Here is a 20,199-nt window from a genome sequence, read left to right as displayed (position 1 = left end):
GGTAGCGTGCCCCGAATGACCGGCATGGGATAGCGGCTTTTGTAGAGGCGTCGCAACTGACGACCAATGCTGGCAGGCTCCTAATGCTCCCAACTTGAAATCCACCAGGATGGGTCCTGGGAGCCGCTGTTTTCCCGTGGTTGGCTCGAGAATGATCGGTTCAGTGGCGTCCCATGGTCCGTCCAGCACATGGGCCCTGTCATTGCTGGCGATGTTCAGAAGTATAGTTTCCAACAAAAATATGTGTGAGTGCTCCATCATGGCTGTGGTAGCGTGTCCCCCCCTCCGATTTCAGCTTTTGGAGCAGGTGATTGTGGTTCATCACCTTGTAAAATACAATGCAAGTACTATAGAAAATCCCGCAGTTCGTTAAAGTGCCATAAAAACTATTTTAACTGTTATTATAACACAGACAAATATTTGCAGCAAAAAGATTGTTGTTGGAAGTGTTGTAATAGAAGGGGATAGAAAGCAAAAATACAAAATGCCTTTAAATATCGATCCATTTACTAAATCAGTTCAGTCTTCGACAACTGCAGGGCAATAAAACTATTTTGACAGAGCGAACAAACCACACATCGTAACATGCACTTTTCCTTAAAGGGCAACTCCGCTCAATTCCAGAAAAATTGGGATTACTTGTGATTCCACTTCCCAAAGCACTGATGAACAACTTGACGTCTTTGGATTCGCGAAATGTGAAATATTTTTTGTGTAATCGTATTTTCAACATTAGCAGCAACCGAAACCGAAACTTTGAATGAGACAGGCAACATTGGTCTCGTGTCGTCAGAGGCATGTGCACGTTATGACGAACCACGTGGTTCGAGCCGTCACGTGAATCTCTCCACGATCGCGGACGGGCGGGCGAGCGGGGAGCAAGCGCCAGTGTCGTCTGCTCCGCACTTTTCGCCAACCTAGCTCTCTACAGCATCCAACGACGTCTTCACCACCGGGGACGAAGCTAGCGCTTCTTTACAGAAAAGGCAAGTTTTCTCAAGCGTATGTTTCGTAGGCATTTCAGAAGCTGAAATAGAGTAAACAATACATGTATATGTACTACGTACGAGCGTGCCACGGCCAATGCCCGCTGGAACAAAAGAACTGTAGTAAAATCAACAGTGTGGTGCATTCGTTTGTCCTCACGAAGTTGATACATTAGAGCTTAGTTACAACCGTCACACATCCCACGAAGCTTTGCTGTGCGAGGTGACGTGCCACATAATCGTCTTTCCGTGTCTTCGGTCACCAGCTCGCCCGTGCCCTAACTCTTCTTTCAGTTATCGTTTATGTGCCGTCGAAGGTTTGGCATCACCAGACATTTCGTCAGGAAGGGTTTTCAGCGCTGGCGAAAGCTGTGTACTCGCGCTCTAATTTTTCCGATATGCCACAAAATGTTGTCCCGGAACATAGGTCAGCTTGCGTATCCCCAGTTGGCGGGTTAGAATCCCGACCGAGATGCTCGTAATTTTACGCTTGCTTATTACCGAGAAGGCGCCGTGTAACCGAGATATCGGTTGCCCGTCAAAAGATTGCGAAGTGGTCCAAATTAATAATCAGACCTCCGTTGGGACGTGCTAGGTACCCCTCGTTGGGTTGGCACGTAAACCCCCAAATTTGCGCATCTTTTCCCGAAAATGGCGAAGTTTTCTCGCCGCTTGTTTCTACAGGCGCTAGACATTTACTCGTACACACGGAAACGCCCGGCGCGTAGTGCGGCCAAGGCGGTGTGCGTTTGACTGGTTTGACCGCACATATTTCCAAATTTAGTAGCCCAATTGTGCACCTTTATAGAGCTGTACGACAGACTACACGTTTGTTGTCAATAGCAAAAGTGTCCGCGAAAATGATCAATGCTGCGATAATTAAGCTTCAGTGCACATTTGTTTGTTTTCAGAGTGTAGCTAATATTTGCACGCACGTTTTTTTTTGTTTTGTTTTGTTCTTTGTTAGAGGGTAACAGCAAATTAGTGGCATGAGCATAAGTAATCACATGTAGCCACCTATGCAAATGTCAAGGACCAAAAAAGAGGGTGCAATTATTGTTTCATTTTTATTGATACCATAGCTTGGTAAGAACAATCACATACACACAATTCCCACAAAACCAGCACAACAAAGTAATACACATGTGTAATTTACACTACTCGATTAAAATAACTCCTACTAAACATTCTTGTTTACAACACTTTGCCAGAGCTAATGCAACCGTCAGAGAAAAATAAATGTAACTGATCATACATAATCAAATGTTTCATTGATCCAAATGCTTTATTTTCAGTATCTATGTCCGACGACGACAGCCTGCCGCTTGGAGCAGACTTGGGAGGCCTGCAGCAAGGAGCTATATATGTACCTGATCCGTACAACTTTGATCCCCCATTGCCAGCAAGGGAACGACGTGATAGCCAGCAACAGGAAAGCCAGGAGTCCCAAGTCCAGTACGAACTACATTATGCAGATAAGAACTATTTGTGCAACTTGCATTTTCTGGGGTGACCAGAACTATAGAAAGTACAAACATAGCACCAAGGGAGTCCAGGCTGGCAGGAAGAATGTGAAGACCTAACCTCTCAGGTGGACCTCAGAACGGCGTGCTGATACTTCATTAGGAAACCTACCTTCTTCAGGGTTAGGTCTCCTGAACAAGGCAGGTCTCCTAGTGAAACGTTGGCACGCCACTCTCACATCTGCCTCAAGCTCCCTTTTCACATAAGCATAGAAGATAATTTTTCAACTGAAATGTATCCTCTTTCAGATGCACATGTGGAAATTGCCCCCAGGAGGTCGGGCAATGCTGCAGGGACATGCCAAAAATCACACAAAAAAACTTGGGAAGGTGTGTCACAGAAAATGAACTTTTTCTGCTCGTATGTCTGGATGTGCGACTGCTGAACATAGCGTACGACCAGCTGAAATTTTTTCGCCCAACATATTTGGAGCCAGCAGCTCGGGATCGGAACAAGTAAGACCAGAACTTTTATAGCATATCAAATATAAATGCACTACACTGTAAGACAGTCTGTAAATCCCGCTTAGTGTATTGGCGACTCCAACAAAATCTATCGACGCTGCGTAGCGGCACCGCCGAGAAGCTCCAGAGAGGAGGTCATTTTGATTCTGTCTTCTGCTATCACAGCTTGGTTCTTGTAGGCAGCGTAGAAACAAACACTGTTTCCAGTGATTATTTTTATGCTTCTGCCATGTCATTCCCATGCATTGATTAGAAGGTTTCTACTGTCGAAAAATCGTTTTGCTTTCTTATGTAACACAGATGTTATGCTGCAATGCAAGATATTTATGGTGGTCCGCGTGCTGAACGATGAAAACGACGTCCTTTTGTCCGCCATTTTGCCTGACCAGCACACCCCCTAGACTAAGCTGGAGTCGCGAATATTGCAAACGTTAGTTGTGCTCATGGTACCTTGGATCGAAGAAGGCACATAGCCAGGTGTTTGTTTTGGGGGAGGGGGGAATATTGAATTACCTAAATTGTTGTGTCTACGTGTAGGTTGAGCCGAAGAAGACAATGAATAAGAATGAACGAACTGAGCTCTGAATGGGAACAGCTTGCCTTCTGTTAAACTTGCATAGACAGTCCCTATACATAACAATTGTCACAATCGACAGCTTCAACTCGATTATAAAGGTTGATTCACCCGTCTTTCCTACCATACCCAGGCGAGCCTGCGATTTCATGGAGGAATGGTACGCCAGTACACGATCCCTTCCAATGGGTCGACAATAGATAATGGCAGAACTGCCATTCTATTTAGCTCACTTGAAGTTGAGAGTCAGCGGATCTACTGCAAACTGCCGGAAGATTCTGCCTTGTCCACTGCTACCACTCATCTAAGTGCAAGTACTGCAGGAGCTACCTCCGAATCGCGCAGACCTGCATCGCCCATTTCCAGAGCCTATGATGCAGTGGCAAGAGAGTTACAAAAATTCTTGACAGTAAAACATTGGAAAGATTTACTTTTCGTTGCACACGTGGATGACCGGCCAAAACAGTACAAGAGTGTGTCACGTTCTCCGGGGCCTTGCGACAAACTGCTGGTTTGGGACAATAACAGATGAAATAATCTGCAATCAACTTGTCAATAAGACAATTCATGCCGAAGTATGAAACCGCCCACTACTAGAGCTTGAGCTACCACTCGAATCAGCTCTTGCCATCACCTAAAAAGTTCAGCGGGCGATGAAGGAGGCCAAAGTTTTTACCAAAGATGCGGGACTCAGTTTTCAAGTGGCAAAGATTCAAGCCCAAAAGAAACCAATAGTTAGGGGCAAAACACCCAATCAAAGGTCGTCCAGCATTTACTGCAGATCTGGTTCAATGTGCCACATGGCAGACTACCCTAAACGTCCTGCAAGGAATCAAGCATGCAGAAAATGAAAGATTGGACATTTTGCCTTTGTTTGCAAGCAAACAGTTTTGACAGGATCACAAGTACCAAGCATAGAACAAACTGAAATATAGCAACTCGGATATTAGCAAACTGTACCACATGCAGGATACTTGCGTTCCTTTTTATCAAACTCCTAGTAGACACAAGACCCTCGGTTTCAATCCTTCTGGAAAGCGTCTACAGAAGATGCTTCCATTCTTGTAAGTTGCAACCTACAAGTACTGCATTCATTGGCTACTCCGTAAGAAAACATTGCTATTCCAAACATTTTGGAAAAAGCCAGCTCACCAGTACAGTTGGCGCAAAGTAATGGCGATTGCACGTTCCACGTCGTCCGAACAAGACAGCCCTAATGGGACTATAAATGCTTTACAAGGGTTGGAAATTCAACTGGACTTTTCATCTCCTGCGGATGACAGGTGACTATCATTTCGGCAAACGACCTTCCAGAGGCCGTCAAAGGTTTCCTCCAGCTGTTCTCAGGTATGGGCCACGCCATTGGGTATGTTCACAAGGTGAAGACGAAGTGTCCATCAGTCTGGTGCAACAGAATCTATGAAGGATAACTTTTGCAGTGCATGACAAAGTTCCTGTAGAGCCGGCAAAGTTGGAGCACTCCTGGGTGATCGAGCGCAATAATGCATCACAGACCACTTCCGCAAATCAAACACCTCTGTTGTTCTCAATTCACGTCCTCTTCTGTGTCCAAACGAGCTCCTTCACCAGCTTTCTGGCACCCACATCTTCAACCAGTGGGACCTCTCGTCAGCGTACCACTAGCTGAACCTGATAGAGGAGAGCGGGGACCTCATTGCGTTCGTGACTCAAAAAGTCTCTTCCTGTTCACAGTATGTTTTGGGCTGGCTTCCACTGCTCCGGCTTTTCAAAATATAAAGAACTGTATTCTTTGGGACACAACAGGCACCATTGTCAATCTATCCAGGATGATGTGCTCAACTTCAGTTGCACAACTGAAGAGCATGATGCCCGCCTAAGACAAGGCTTACCCCGCCTACAGGACGCAGGTTGGAAACCAAACAAAAACAAATGCATTTTTCAGTGCAGCAACTTCAATTTCTTGGACATAAGTTGACACCTCAGGGAATTAAGCCATGCCATGATAATGTTCAAGCCACCATGCAAGCTTCTACTCAGAGACATGACATCATAACCGGTCTTTGCTTGACCTGCTTACATACCGTTTCAAATTCATACCTAACTTTGCAACCATCGTGAGGCCCTTGCATGTGCATCTGCGGAAAGATGTCCCCTTATAATGGCAAAAAGCACAAGAGGTGGCATTTGCATCAGTCAAAACACGATTCGAAACTGTTCCATTTAGTTTTCGACGTGACACTGCCTGCTATCGTCACAGGTTGAAGAGAAATTTACTTGTCAGTTTTTTTTTAATTCTCCAGTTAGAATTCTACAATCGTCAGAAAAGATTCATTGGATTATGGATTAGGCACAGTGCTACAGCAAAACATCCAGATGGAATTCACACTATCCTGTTCACATCGCGATTGCTTTCCAGCGCCCAGTGCAACCGCTCTGCAGAGTTAGAGGAATAGGCGTGCCTCTGGGCCTGCGAGAAGCATCATGTTTTCCTCTTCGGTCACCATTTCATGCTCAGGATGGACCACCAGGCTCTGGTTACACTACTCTGTATTTAGGGAAACGGTCGACAACCGATAACAATTGCCGGGTGGCCATGCGTCTCCTCAAGATCACCAAAAGGGCAATGAGAATGTTGTGGCAGTCGAGCTTTCTCGTCTTCCTGCATTTAATTCCTCAGATTGCACGAAGCCATACGTCGAAAAAAGAAAATTCACTTGCCCTGTGTGCAGTCTCTGCTGAATTGACCAAGAAGAGGTACAGAAAGAGAAAGAACAAGACCCCGATTTACCTCGGGTGATAGTGTGTCAACATGGGTTGGGGTCTCAAATACCTATGGGAATCAGCACTGTCTCCCACTACAAGATACGAAAAGAACTTTCCTCTGTATATGGCTTACTGCTATACGCAAAACTGCTGGTTCCTTCTGCTTCACTCAGACGAATGGTGTGAACCAAAATACAACTATGTGAATGCTTCTGTGGTGGCCCAGAATGGATAGCGAAGCCAATACTTGTCCAAATACTGTCACGCATGTCAGACAACCGACAAGTAAGCAGCGAAAGAAGGATCACCTCTACAACCAGTCCTTTTTCCAATAAGCGCATGGAAACAGCTTGGAACAGACACTGTGGAACTATTCTACAAACTTCTCTCACCATTACCGTTTTGCAACAAACTAGTTCAGTAAGTAGCCTGGGGTTGCTTTCTGTAGTCAAGTGACAGCAGAGATTGTCTGCGACTTCCTAATAACAACATTGAGGTGAGAGGGACATCCAAACATTACTGCCTTGGACCATGGCTTACAGGTCAGGTCCCGCACAACCTGAGAGTTCCTCAGGTCGAGGGACTTCTCATCATCAGTCTGCAATTTGCAGTCCACAGGCGAATGAACGAGTTAAAAGATTTAATTGAATTTTAAAATTGTCTGTCCAGTCAATCACTCAAGAACGAGGAAACACCCATACAGGCAGTAGTGAATTTCTTCTCTATAAAAGCACACCAGAAGCAGCGGCAAAGGTTTTCACGCATGAAATTTCTAGAAATGTCTAGATATCATGGGCTTTCCAGGTTTCGAAAAGCCTTTTCCTATAGAGATGCGGCAAAAGGGTCCCCAAGTTCACAGTAAAAGTGTATCAGATGAAGTCTTTCTAAGACTCTTACCAATTCTTCTGTTACTTTCTCAGACGGTACAGGTACACGGCATACAGCCAGTTCGTCTGGTGGATTTGGGGACGACTGGGCAGGTTTCGCCGCGTCAGGCTCCCGTGCTGTGTGGTGGCCAGGATAAGAAAAGAATTCCCATCGACCACATACACGGGCTTCCACTATGCTTGATCGAACCGGGTCCTGTGGGCCAACACCGCTGCTTCCTTGTCTGGCCTTTGTGCAACGCTGCACAGAGGTGGTCGACGAGGACGCGGCCCGTTCGCAGCCACAGCCTGCTGGTAGGTCCGGGAAGCCTTGGCCAACTCCAGGCAGGAATTGAGGAGCCTCTGGACGTAGTCTGAGTAAGAAAGTGTGATAGTCAAGCTGCAGCCAATGTCTGAATAAAAGTGTCTGTATTTACCGTACGACGCAGTCTCCATGATGGGGCTGAGGACCCATTCGCCTTTCCGTGACTTGGGAAACTTCAGACAACTTCGCTTTTTTTCGTCCTTCGTTGTGGCCTGCGCACGGTTGCTGTTCTCATTGTAGTGGAGCACCGCGACGGCAGTCCTGTGAGGGCCGCATATAAGGGGAGGAAAGACTGTAAACATGCCCCAAGCATATTTCATATTAGAACTTTTCAGAAATTTTCATACTGCACAACACATGCTAGTAACCGTATCCACACTGGCAGGCAACCTGTCGTATGCTAGCAGACCATCCTCGGGAATATGGCCCTGCATCGTTTCACACACTAGCAACCCATCCTATTCTCATTGATTGACTCACTATTATTGTGATCAAAATTAAGTCGACACTTCTCATTTACTGTAAACGACTTATTTTTCGCGGTCTCAATATTTCTTGATTTTGGTCGAAGCTCAAGCTTTGTAATAATTCGCAGGTTCTAAGTTTTGCGACACAATGGGATCTCAATGTAGATTCTTATGTGCTTACATTCTACCAAAATTGTTTGCGGGACATATTTTTCGCAAATTGTAGGCGATTCACAAAAATTAGGCCTTCGCGAAAATTAAGTTGTTTACAGTTCAAGATGCGCTGCAATTTGCCACCATTGTGCGGACACAAGTATGTATGAAAAATGGCTTCCCTTCGACTTACGGTAACTATGAGAAGCTGGTTAAAGACGAGGGAGATAAAGATTGTACAAATTGACGTAGGGCCTCGCTCCTAAAAACAGTATGTGCACTCGCTCATCTGCTAGTGTACATAAGTGCATCCCCAGAATTTTCTGCGTGAGTGGTGCACAGTAGAAATTTCAGAAAAGGCTCATAAATAAACAAATATCACTAGCATATATCAGGATGCCTGCTTACCGTGCCACCATGCCCTCAAAACTGAAATGACTGGATTTCGGAGTAAACCGGAGCAGCATGCTGTGGAACGACTCTAGGCGATAGGTCTGACCGTCTCCAGACACCCTTGGAATGTCCTTGAGCAGTTGCTTGGACATGACGATCTTTTCGAGAGCCACGTATGGCTCGGTCCCTGCGATAAGAGAAAGTACCGAAATAACCCTCAGGGTGTCTAGCAGGTTATTGCAACTCTACAACGGTCCCTGACCATTGTAGAGGTGGTTAAATATATCAGATCATTACAACACAAGGCATTGAGCATTCAGAACTGTAACAATACTTTCGCACGGGCTGAACCCAACTTGCATATTCCGAAATATTTGGGTTCGTCCTGTCCGGATTAAATGAGCACTTTCTTGCCCCCTGACATAGTCAGTGAAGAAGCCACTTCCAGAAACACAATAAAAACATGACGCTGAACCAGACATGTTAATAATTACGAATGGCAGCATGGCATAGCCGCCAGATGCACACTTTCGTATACTTTTGGCTTGGATTGTATTGGGGTCTGCAGCTTTCCCATTTGTTAATAATAATAAATCTAGTAGCTCTAACTGGATCTAGTCTAGTGTCGCGCCCTCAATCCAATCCAAGGCTTTTACTGGATTTGTCGGCGGTTCCCTTTGCATCGGGTATTACACTCTACATCAATTGAGCAGGGCCCGCGGGCTCCGCTCCAAGCAGAATTTATTACCTATTTTTCTGCCCACAGGTTTTCAAGTCTTTGCTCAGGGCACTCGATAGCGTTTCCGGCACATTTTCCCTGACTCGGCTCGCTCTTTGGCAATATCCCTGACAGTCCCCCGATTTTTCCTGGTAATTAAATTTCCCCTGACAATTCCCGGTTTTGCCGGTCTCTAGACACCCTGACCCTTGTAAGTGCTGAGTTTATATCGATAATGACTGAGCAGGTAAGCCAGAGCGCAGCCGAGTATACTCCTGGTGGCACCCAAAAGGTTAAACAGCAAAGCCAGTGCCCATTGCAGCCTGTCCACAAATCACTTTTTTGTGTTGTATACGTGATGCAACTGCCATTTTATTTTTTATCCATCTCTGCAGAAGCTAGATCTCTGCTCAGTAATTCTGCATAAATAATTTTCATATAATCTGCAATTTTCCTTTTTATGCGTCTTTTGCATGTTACAAGTCGGTCTTCACTTCCTCATTCTGTGTCTTTTCATGACCTCAAAAGTGGAGTGTTTTTCTTGAAATATAAGGCTAAAAACATGCAGTTTAAGCCTCTTGATGTAATTGAAATGTCCGCTCAGTACTATGAGCTGGATATGAGATGGAGTCCTCCCATCGGCAGGTCTAGAAGGGGGGGGGGGATATCCTGACCCTCCTTTTGAATTCCGCAGGTGTGAAATGCAGAGCGGAAAAGGGGGGGGGGGGGAGCATACGAGTTATCCGAAACACAATCTGGTATGCTGATCCCCCATCTGGAAACACTTGCATTCATCTCCGATTCCTCCTTGTGCTATTTGATTGTAGACTGGCCAGAGCAGCCAAAGGAAGTCTGTCCTTGTTATGAAAGCTTCGCCGACAACTGGAGTGAAAAGAATGTTATGAATGTTTAAAGAATGAATTTTTTTTACCTTCCTGAAGCCACCAGCGCTCTTCGATTGGGCCATGGGTGCACGCAGGGTACAGGGGGCTGGGGTGCTGATGGACGTTGCTCACGTGTCGCATTACGGACACCCATTTTGCGAGCACCAGCGCGCCATTGTCACTGCTGGTCTGTGCACACCAGTAGACGTGTCCACGTACAGTCTTCACCCATGCATTCAAGATGCTGTTCTTCTTTGTCTTGCCTGCAGAGGCCATCTTGCTCCCAATGCCTATAAATTAGAAAGCCTCCATGATTATTAGCTCAGCACCAGTCTAGTTTGGAAAACAAGTTTTGATATTAGATACACTAAATATATGAAGCTATAGTAAAATTGCATCTAGATACTGGTGCAGCATGGACAACATCGTCAACTTTAGTATACCATATGACGTTTGAATAATGCCACATGTATCTTGACAACAAAGCATGTTGCACTATAGTTCATTGCGCCAGCGATCATTAACTCAATCGTGATCGGGCGGTGTTACACAGCAGTGCCATCTACCATCAAGCCGCTAACGATCATTGAATTCAACTGAGCTCGCCTACCTCAGTTAACTGATGGGGGTTCACCCCAACAGAGCTAAAGATGGCAGCATTCACCACTGATAGCCAGTGCTAGCGAAGCATTTACTATTGCAGAAGAAGGTATCTAAAAATTATCATAGCAGCAAATATTATCAGAAGAGGTATGATACGAAGTCAGAGCTACCACTAAAACTATTGCGAAACGTCGAGGAAGTGCGGCCATTGTGATGTCGGTGGCAGTAAGACTTTCGTTGTCACTCTTGCTTTAAATTTCTGTGAAATATTCCAATTTTCGTTTTCTTTGTTCTCAAAATAAACTAAAATCTATCACTCTGAACGACTTATTTTTTGCAGGCTCAATATTTTAAGATTTAGGTCAAAGCTGAATTTTTGGAATAATTTGTGGGTTTTCATTTTTGCGACATGGTGGGATCTCAAAATGCGCGATTCGTGAAATTTAAGTTGTTTACAGTATATGTCAAGTTAAACTTTTTTTTGTGTGTGTTTTGTGAAACATGTTACACACAATTATCCTCAATACCTTTTTTTCTATCATGTGGGTCACGTGACGTGCATCAGAACTCGGGTCATTAGGCCCATGTACCGCGTAGCACCAGGCAACTTAGTTGAACTCAGTGAGATGTCCATGATCCTTGACTCAATGATTGTTAAAACGGCCCATGTACAGGGGTATTGGAGTTATCAATACTATTACCTTTTGCGACATGCCATGCGTCGAACCGGTGCTTCGTGTCGGGGTACCTGTCTCTCATCAGGGCATTCACCCCAAAGTGCCGGTCGGTCACAAGAACATACACAGACAGCCCCATGCTCAGGAGGAAGTCCAGAGAACGTTTCAGGCCCTCCGTCTCCATGTGGTTGCTCGACTTGACTTCTGTCGACTAGGGTAGAAAAAGGTGCCGTAAAATGCATACCTGATCCATGTGATGCATTGAGGTCATCTTATATTTAGCCACTTCTTACCTGAAGAACCTCGTAGTGCATGATCTTGTTGATGCGGGTGTCAAGCAGTGTATACGTCCCATACTTGGCAGAGTAACCAGGCGAGTCAGCACGCCCATCGCCTGCAAGGTGGAGCTTGTCTTTCGTGGCTGTCAGGAGAGACTCCTGTTCAGCTTCCCAGGTCTTTGAAACAAGAAAACTCAGTGTCAGGCTCAATCAGTGAACATGTTTAATGAACGGACAATCTTGTAGTCACTTCTGCTCACCTTTGTAGCAGCAGGAAAGACCAAAGAGCTCTGCACCCGGAAGAACTGAGTCTTCTTCAAGACTTGCACGCCTATAGATCCCAGGAGGCGAAGAACGCGCGTTGGGCTGGCTCCAGAGTAGGTGATGGCAGCAGGCAGCAGGATGTTGAGGAGTGCCTTGCTGTTGATTCTGGGCTGGTTCTCCCACACAGTCTTGTGCCCTCGTGCACACGTGATGACGGCGTGCACAAGGGTCCCTCGATGTGTCAGCTTCGTCCGTGTCGGAGCCAGGCATTTGATGCAAACCGAAAACAGCAGCAGCAGCTGTGATGCAGTCACCAGGTACTTCCTCTCCTTTACCGGGTCCACTGCTGCTGAAGACGTGCTGCACCCTCCTTCACTGTTAAAAAAAGAAAAATAATAAACCAAAAGATTATAGTGTGGAAATTTCAAAAACAGTTCTTTTTTAACGCTTCTAATTTTTTTCTATTCTGCCATCATCTCTCACAGTTCTTTGCACAAAACCGGGATATCTAACAAGCTCCTCCTTTCATATTCATTGACCTTGCCAGGTTCTCCCAGACTATCTCTATTAAATTTCCTGGCCGTTATTTCAACCTGGTCCGAATAACCAAGTGTGATCGTCGTGCTTTTTATAAGATGTACTTCTAAGGCTCCTCCACTGCACCATAAACTGTATGTATGATAAGAAACACCCATGTAACCACCATACTAAAGTTTCATTTAGGAACTGGTAGTATAATAAATTAATTAATTATTCATTTAATTAGGTAATGGCTTGCACTATCTAATGATGTTTCAGGGAACATTATTGGGTGCAGCTGTGCCGATGTGCGACTGTAAAGCTTCGTTATTACTGCCGTGCCACTTCCATTTGTCATTTCTCCTGATATAGCCAACTTTTTGACTGTTTCCCTTATATTTGTCTAACTTTTGCAGGTGAAGAAAAGCCCCAGATAATTACAAGTTTTCCAGATTGGTAGACCTAGCTTAATCCTATTCATAAAATGGAGTTCTGGTTTCTTAAAAATTACAGTGGACACATACTCGACATCTGTTGCACCGTCCGAGTGCACAGAGTCGTTGGACCAGATGCTGGTGTCGGAATCCGGTTCATCATCGGAGTTGAAAGAGTTATCCGGCCTGTAACTCTCGTCCAACAGATCTGGCTCAGGGCAGATATCTTCATCGGAGTCCAGGAAGGCGGCCTCCGTGTAACTGGTGTCCGAAGGCGATGCCCCAGGTTCTGAGGGTTCGGGAGTGGCATCCCGCTCCAACGACAAGGGGCTTGGCGTCTTGTCCTCTGTAGGCGTAGAGCACCACTGGCGCAATTCTTGCTCAACGTCTGCAGAATTCTCTTGGGCTTGTTGGGGACTTCCGGGAACAGCTGGCTCGCTCCCCAAAGGGCTTTGGCCAACCATGCCTGGAAAAGATTGAATGCCAGAGCAAACATTATGGTGTCAAAACTGCTTAACATGCACAGTAACAGTGTGCATGACATGACTTGTGATGCAGTGCAGTTTTTACAATTGATGAGCAAAAATATATATCCGTCACTCTCACCCTTCCAAGTTTATTTTGACGCAATAAAAACATTAGGTCCCCACCTTTCTGCCATGCAACTGCAAATAGCCCAGGCTCAACGAAAGATGAGGGAAATGCATGAATGGCCACAGTCAAAGGTAGTGTTATGAACTGGTTGGAACCAGTTCATGCTTGGTAGCGGCAGTAACCAAACTAATATCTAGCAGGCATGCTGGAACCAAGACCAAACCACAACAAAACACAAAATCGGCGGTTCAACACCATGGTTATGATATAACGGTGGTTCTGTGTTTTCAAATAAAGCCGATGAAATCCAAAAACCATTTGCCTGTAAAACTTTTGTCAATTCGAATTCATCCGAAAAAAATAGGATTTTGAAGGTCACACCGACCGGGGAAAAGAAAAAAGCGTGCAATAAAGATCAGGTTGGATCAGTGCGAAGGGTCGTCGGTCCTGAGAAAGACGGTGGGTGTCTGGTTTTGCAGAGAACAAGGCAATGTATTTCTAGGTCACGGCAGAAATAAGGCTGTACGTCTAACGGTGCTAGCGGTTGTTCCAGTCTCAAGTTCAGACCATAGTCACCATGGACAGCATAGTTCCATCAGTGGGTGCGGGTAAAGTGACTTGAATGGGGGTGCGTGAAGCTGAAGTTGCTATACTACTATGTTGTTCAACCTGCGCTTTCACGGCACATTTCTGTGGCACCTGCAACAGCGAGGCGACATTTACTTTCATGCATATACAAACATGTGCACTTGTATTTATTACAGCAAGCTTGTAGTAAATACAAGCACACTTGCTTGTTTTGAAATGCATAGATGAGCTCATTGTAAATATTTCACACTATTAAAATTTGTTTTCATAGAATAATGAAGTCCAAATAACACTTTCCAAATTTGACAAAAATAAACTCGGGGAAACACGGACATAATGCATCTATGTTATGTATACTATTAAAACTCTCGTCACAATTGTATTACATAGATAGCACTATATTCTTAAGCCACCACAGCTACTCACCGGAAGATGTTGGCAGTGCCGGATTTTCAGTCGAGGTCTGACAAAGCTCCTCGAAGGCTTGCACAGCTTTGTCCACAGACAGTGTCGGTGTACCTGGCACACCAAAAAACATTACATTTCAGATATAGACTCGAATAACATTGCACAAAGAGAGAGAGAGAGAGAGACTGATAAAGCTATTCTGTCATTACACGATAAGGTGAACCAAGTCACTACATACCTCTCGTTACCACACACATACAGATGTGGCAGATGGGCGGCTCCAAGTGCGGTTCAAAATGGCCATCAATTGCAGTAGTTGCTGGCACGGTGTCGCATAAAGCGGCGGTGCTGCTGTTGCACCCTGGCCCAGAAGCGGAAGCCTGGTCCCCGCTCTGTAAAAGCAGTGCGATAGTTACTACAACCGGTATACACCAACTCATGTTTACAAACAAACCGGAGCGCCCCTAGTGGACGCCACCGGCGCCGCGTATGCGCGATGGGGGTGTGGGCAAGAAGCTCACCGTCGCCCATAAACAAACCATTGAAATGCGATGTTGTCGTCGTCGGTGTAAGTTCCCGGGCTCTTTTTCGCGTTGGAATTGTTGATTCTACGTCCTCCTAACGATGTCCGACTACTTGAGCGGCGTCAGCGAAATTAATGAGGCTTGTTACACCGCAAAACTTCGCGTGAATAATCTGACATGCGGCGATTCATTCCGCGTGGACGCCGCAGAATAGCTAGAGCCTGATTCACATGATGAGATTTCACTCGCAATTTTCAATAGCGACGTCGCTCGGACTGCAAAAGCGTGAACCGTAGCTGAGATGGTCGACGTCAATACTGAAAATCGCAAGCAGAATCTAACCAAGTGAATCAGGCCTAACAAGTCGGTGATGGCCACTGGTAACAATGATCAACATCTCCTCGTATCTACTGTTTACATCGAGCCTGCTTACCAACCTTCAAACTTAAGTCTTTTGAGGCCTGCACTTACTTCTTATCGCAAGTGCCGGGCCCACGTTTGGTCTACGGGCCGGTGTCCTCTAAAAGGGCAGACGACAAACAGAAACGTTTGAAAGAGCAGACGACAGTTCGAACGATCAGGCGACCGTTTAAACTTGAAGACGCACTGAACGCAGTTCGCAGGTGGTCCGTACAACTTGACGGTTTTCCGGCATTCATTTTGGAACAAAACAAATAAATCTGATGGCCAGAAGTATCCGTGAATTCAACCCAAAATGCTTCCCGCCCAAGCAACTGACCTTCAAACCTTTCTCGACCCTTTTGGTACAGCCCCAGTCGCAGCATTTTGACAAGAAGGCAGGTTTTTGTCTGGTTGCTTTCAAAACAACGCAGGAATACACGTCTCAGATGGGCACTTCCGCCCACAGCCCCGGACTGGAAGTGCTTCCGACGCGCCACAACCGCGCCGTGACGTAACAGAAATGAGTTTGTGTATACACGAACTCAACTCTGCGACGTCACGGCGCGGTGGTGGCGCGTCAGGCAAACGTCCGGTCTGGGGCCGTGGGCAGAAGTCCCCATGCCAGACGTGCATTCCTGCATTATTTTGAAAGAAACTAGACACAAACATGCCTTCTCGTCAAAACGCCGTGACTGGGACTGTACCAAAAGTGTTGAGAAAGGTTTGAAGGTCAGTTTTCACGTGCTCGGTTCGCCCGAGAATCTGGATATGTGCTGTGAAAAGGGAAAAGCAGACGCCGTCGGACAACGATTGCTTGGGCGGTAGGCACTTTGGGTTGAATTTGCGGATGCTTGTGGTCATCAGATTTATTTGCTTTGTTCCAACATGAACGCCAGAAAACCGTCAAGTTGTGCGGACCATGTTCAGTGCGTCTTCAAGTTCAAACGGCTGCCTGATCGTTCGAACTGTCGTCTGCTCTTTCAAACGTTTCAAGCGTCGGTGTGAGTTCCCCTGCCCTTTTTCGCGTTCGAATTGTTGCCCTGGCAATCTCCGACTACTTGAGCGGAATCAGCGAAATTAGCGAGGCTCGTTACACCGCAAAACTTCGCGTAGTGGTGGTCCGCACAACTTGACGGTTCTCCGGCGTTATGTTGGAACAAAACAAATAAAGCTGATGACTACAAGTATCCGTGATTTCAACCCAAAGCGCTTCCCGTTCAAGCAATCATGGTCCGACGGCGTCTGGTTTTCCCTTTTCACGACACATATCCATGTTCTGGGACAAACCGAGCACGTGAAAACTGACCTTCAAACCCCTCTCGACTTTTTTGGTACATCCTCAGTTGCGGCATTTTGACTAGAAGGCAGGCTTTGTGTGGTTCCTTTCAATGCAGGAATACACGTCTCGCATGGGGTCTTCGGCCCACAGCCCATACCGGAAGTGCGCCCGACGCGCCACCACCACGCCGAGACATAACAGAGTTGCGTTTGTGTACATATAGGCTGGTTTCACATGATATACCTTCTGCTCAAACCCACGGTAGAATTCTTAGTTTGTGGGCCTTAGCCCTTTGCTTTCCTGCGGGCGGAAACAATGTTTTCCAACTTGCGCAATTTTTTTTTTTTTTGCGTTGTGTTTGGCTGCGCCAGTCAAAGAAGTCGGCAATGCAAAGGAGCGTCGGCTGGTACTCAATTTTCATACATATTGATATTTATTCGGAGCTTAGAGGATCTGTTACTTGAGGAATTGGCTCACTAGTGGCCAAAATGGCCCCAGTCGGTGTTGCGGGGCCACCTTGATGGACAGAAAAGCGTAGTGAACAAAGGTATGTGAGGCCTAAGAGCGTCTTCGATGGTGCTTCTTGAGCTCTGCCGTCGGTAGAGATGCTGATTAGGTTTTGTGGGATTCACCAACACCGCAAAACTTCGCTCATAAACAAGCGCCTCCACGTAACGAATAGGGCAAATGGTGGATGCAGCCCGCGGCCCCCCCCCACCCCCGCCCCCTGCACTCCGAAGTGCAATCGAAGGAAGTGAAATTTTGTTTTTTGACACCACCTTATATCAAACAATGCAAGACGCTGTTGATGATTCACTTTTTGGTTGCGGGCCAAGGACCTGCACGTTCAGTATTAGTAAACATGTTTCGTTACTCATAACAATGTTATCTCCATGCTCATGCATAAGATATGGCTAATTTGTACCAATGAAAACAAAAATACGTACTTGGCTAAGGCACGCTGTTCTGGCTTGGTTCTGACCAACAGGTTCTTCTCGAGCCACTGGTGCATCCAGCGATGACTCATATGTTGGTGCTTTGGAGTCGTCATCCCATGTAGTGACCACTGGCAAGCTACTGCTCTTCGACACTGTGCTGCTGCTGCTGCTACAGTGGTCACCGCTCTGTGAAACCAATCGGTCAATATTTATTGTCTTTGATTTGTTCATAACACACCCTATAGCCTAGTTTAAGTGTAAGGGCCGCGCGAAAGTTATAAAATAATGAATGAATAAACATTATCGTAGGGATGGGTTCCAGCACCCCCAGGTGAAGCCCAAAGTCCGGGGCCTCAAAAATGGCGGCCACCAATTTGGCACGGTCCACCTGCTATTGCTGGCCAGTGGCCGCGTCATCGGTCTGCCGCTCCTCCCAGGAGGTGGGGGAGGGGTTGGGAAGAGGCGAGACAGAGGGAATGTCCTGGCATTACCAGACCATGTGGAGAAGTGTGGGAAAAGAGTTGATGTCATAGAACGCCCTGTCGGCGAGTAAGAGAAGGCTGAGGAGAATAATGTTGTTCAGTTGGTCGGATGGTGGCAACCCCATATCTTCCCCATATTCCCGGTGTGAGAGTTCTCGGGCGAGTACACAAGCACACTCATTACCAGGGACAGCTGTGTGTTCAGGGACGGCTGCGTGCCCAAACACACAGCCCAGGCACCCAGACTAACGGGAAAGTGTGGGAGGTGGAGTATAGGAAGGAGTCGAGTAGGGACACAGTGGATAGATGCAAGGTGGTGAGAAGGAAGTGCCGGCAGGCCGTCTGGGAGTCAGCCAGAATGTTAGTGGGGAGGAAGAGGAGAGAGTGGAGGTGGAAAGAATTGCCATGTGCTAAAATGACGATGTGCAACAAGTGTCAACATAAATACCAATTGGATGCCTATATTAGAATATCTTGGTCGCCAAACAAACGAACAGTTTTCTAGTCTAACTTGCAATAATGATCGGATATATTGTTCAGATTACTGGTTTTGAAAACAACTTGTTTGCTCTTAAATGTACTTTCTACTGGTAACAGCATAGATTATTGAAATATATTAATATTATAGTACATAACGGCGGTGTTCAGAGTTACGGTTCCCAATTTCAGGTTCGGTTCAGTCCTGGGTAAAGTTCGTACAGCCGTTTGAGCGTTTGCAAGAGCACGCCAGCCCGCGCGCGGACACGCGCACTCACTTCTACTGATATATAGCACAAAACGTTCGCGTGCGTTCACGTGCGACGTGCTCGTGAATGTCGCCTCAACAGGCTTGCGATCGCACGTGCTCGCCCGCACGAACAGAGACAAAAGCATCGGCCAGCGCGACGTGAGCGAGGAATATACGTACCCCGGTCCGACGACGCTTCACGCATGATTCGTCTGCTGTTTGGGGAGGCGAGGATCGAGGAACGAGGTACGACGACACGGCGTCCGGCGTCAGTCCGTCGGCTGTTACGGAAGGCGAGGATCCAGGATCGAGGATCGACGGCACGGCGTTTTGATCCAGACGCGCGTACTTGGTTGAAAACCCAGCGTCGCAGAACAAGCGCAGATCTCGCTGGTAGCATTCGGGCAAAAAGTGGTCAGAACAGATCAATGTCCTGCTATTTGGCGACCACGGCTTCTCGGAGTTCCAACGGCGCACGATGTCTGTCCAAACAATGAGACGCGCACTGTCGCGAGGGAACTTGTGAAAAACAACTCCCGGGCTGGTCGACTGATAGTTCAAGCAGGCAGCAACACAACATCGTGAGCCTATGGCCCTTCTGCGAGGCATCGCAGCTAGGCTTCGGGGATGCTGCCCGCGCTCGAACCGTAACAAAACCACAAAACGCCGTCCTCCTACTGCTCCTACTGCAGCAGAGGCGAAACGAGGAAACGAGTGCGTCTGCTCCCAACTTGGCGCATGCGTTTTACGGTGATCATGTGGACAGAGCCAACACGCAACGCCGGGAGGAGCCACTTCCACTCACGACGTCTTCGTTCAATTTCGCCCGGAGAAGTAAAAACAACCAAAACATAGAACTGACATACGCATGCCTCTGACGTAGGTGCTCACTGTTGGCTGCGCCAGATCCGTGGTATTGACAGCGCTGTTGATTGCTCTTCACGTCGCGCGCTAGAGTTAGCAGATTTCGGCGACTTGGCTCGTTTGAAAGTTTGCTGGCCAGATTAATAAATATTTAGACGGAATTACATCGCGAAACTTGGCATGTGGTCTTCCTATATGATGCTGAAGAGGGCTACATAGTTTTCTCAATATCAAAAATGAAGCGGAGTTGCCCTTTAATGGGATGGTGAACCGAAATTTGGATTTCAGAAAACAATGCAGGAGCTGTAGGTGGGACGCTACAATCCCTACAACACTACTCGTAAGGCGATCTCTCGAATGGACTTTTGGAAAAAGAATGGAATTTTTGAAAAAAAGAGGTCGAGATTGAACGAGGCCGACGAGGGACGTGGCGTCAACCGTATCTGGTTTTCTCCTCTCTTCGCTTCGCCCCATCGAGGCGGCGAGGCGGGGAAGACGCGAGACCGTTCCCTCTCCTTC

General features: G+C 46.7%; 1 protein-coding gene across 1 annotated transcript; it reads right to left on the bottom strand.

Annotated features, from left to right (window-relative positions):
• Positions 1–2,034: 2,034 nt before the first annotated feature.
• LOC115327661 lies at positions 2,035–19,938 on the bottom strand. Its single transcript, XM_040213121.2, has 12 exons — positions 18,997–19,938; positions 17,617–17,793; positions 14,703–14,856; positions 14,483–14,575; positions 12,965–13,340; positions 11,918–12,296; positions 11,673–11,834; positions 11,404–11,590; positions 10,147–10,389; positions 8,513–8,684; positions 7,597–7,745; positions 2,035–7,533 (listed from the first exon to the last, which is right to left on the bottom strand). Exons 1-12 carry the CDS (start codon positions 19,423–19,425, stop codon positions 7,355–7,357), a joined length of 2,700 nt encoding a protein of 899 aa, XP_040069055.1. The 5' UTR covers positions 19,426–19,938; the 3' UTR covers positions 2,035–7,354.
• Positions 19,939–20,199: the final 261 nt, after the last annotated feature.

The sequence above is a fragment of the Ixodes scapularis genome, unplaced genomic scaffold, assembly GCF_016920785.2.
Source record: "Ixodes scapularis isolate PalLabHiFi unplaced genomic scaffold, ASM1692078v2 PGA_scaffold8__174_contigs__length_109621045, whole genome shotgun sequence".
Taxonomy (NCBI): domain Eukaryota; kingdom Metazoa; phylum Arthropoda; class Arachnida; order Ixodida; family Ixodidae; genus Ixodes; species Ixodes scapularis.
This window is presented reverse-complemented; position numbering and strand designations above follow the sequence as displayed.

Coding starts and splice junctions, on each gene's coding strand:
- LOC115327661 (XM_040213121.2), bottom strand. CDS start 19,425: ATGCCTCGCAGAAGGGCCATAGGCTCACGATGTTGTGTTGCTGCCTGC. Junction 12,297..12,964: donor GACGGTGCAACAGATGTCGA/GTATGTGTCCAC, acceptor TTTTTTTAACAG/TGAAGGAGGGTGCAGCACGT. Junction 11,835..11,917: donor TCTTTCCTGCTGCTACAAAG/GTGAGCAGAAGT, acceptor CTTGTTTCAAAG/ACCTGGGAAGCTGAACAGGA.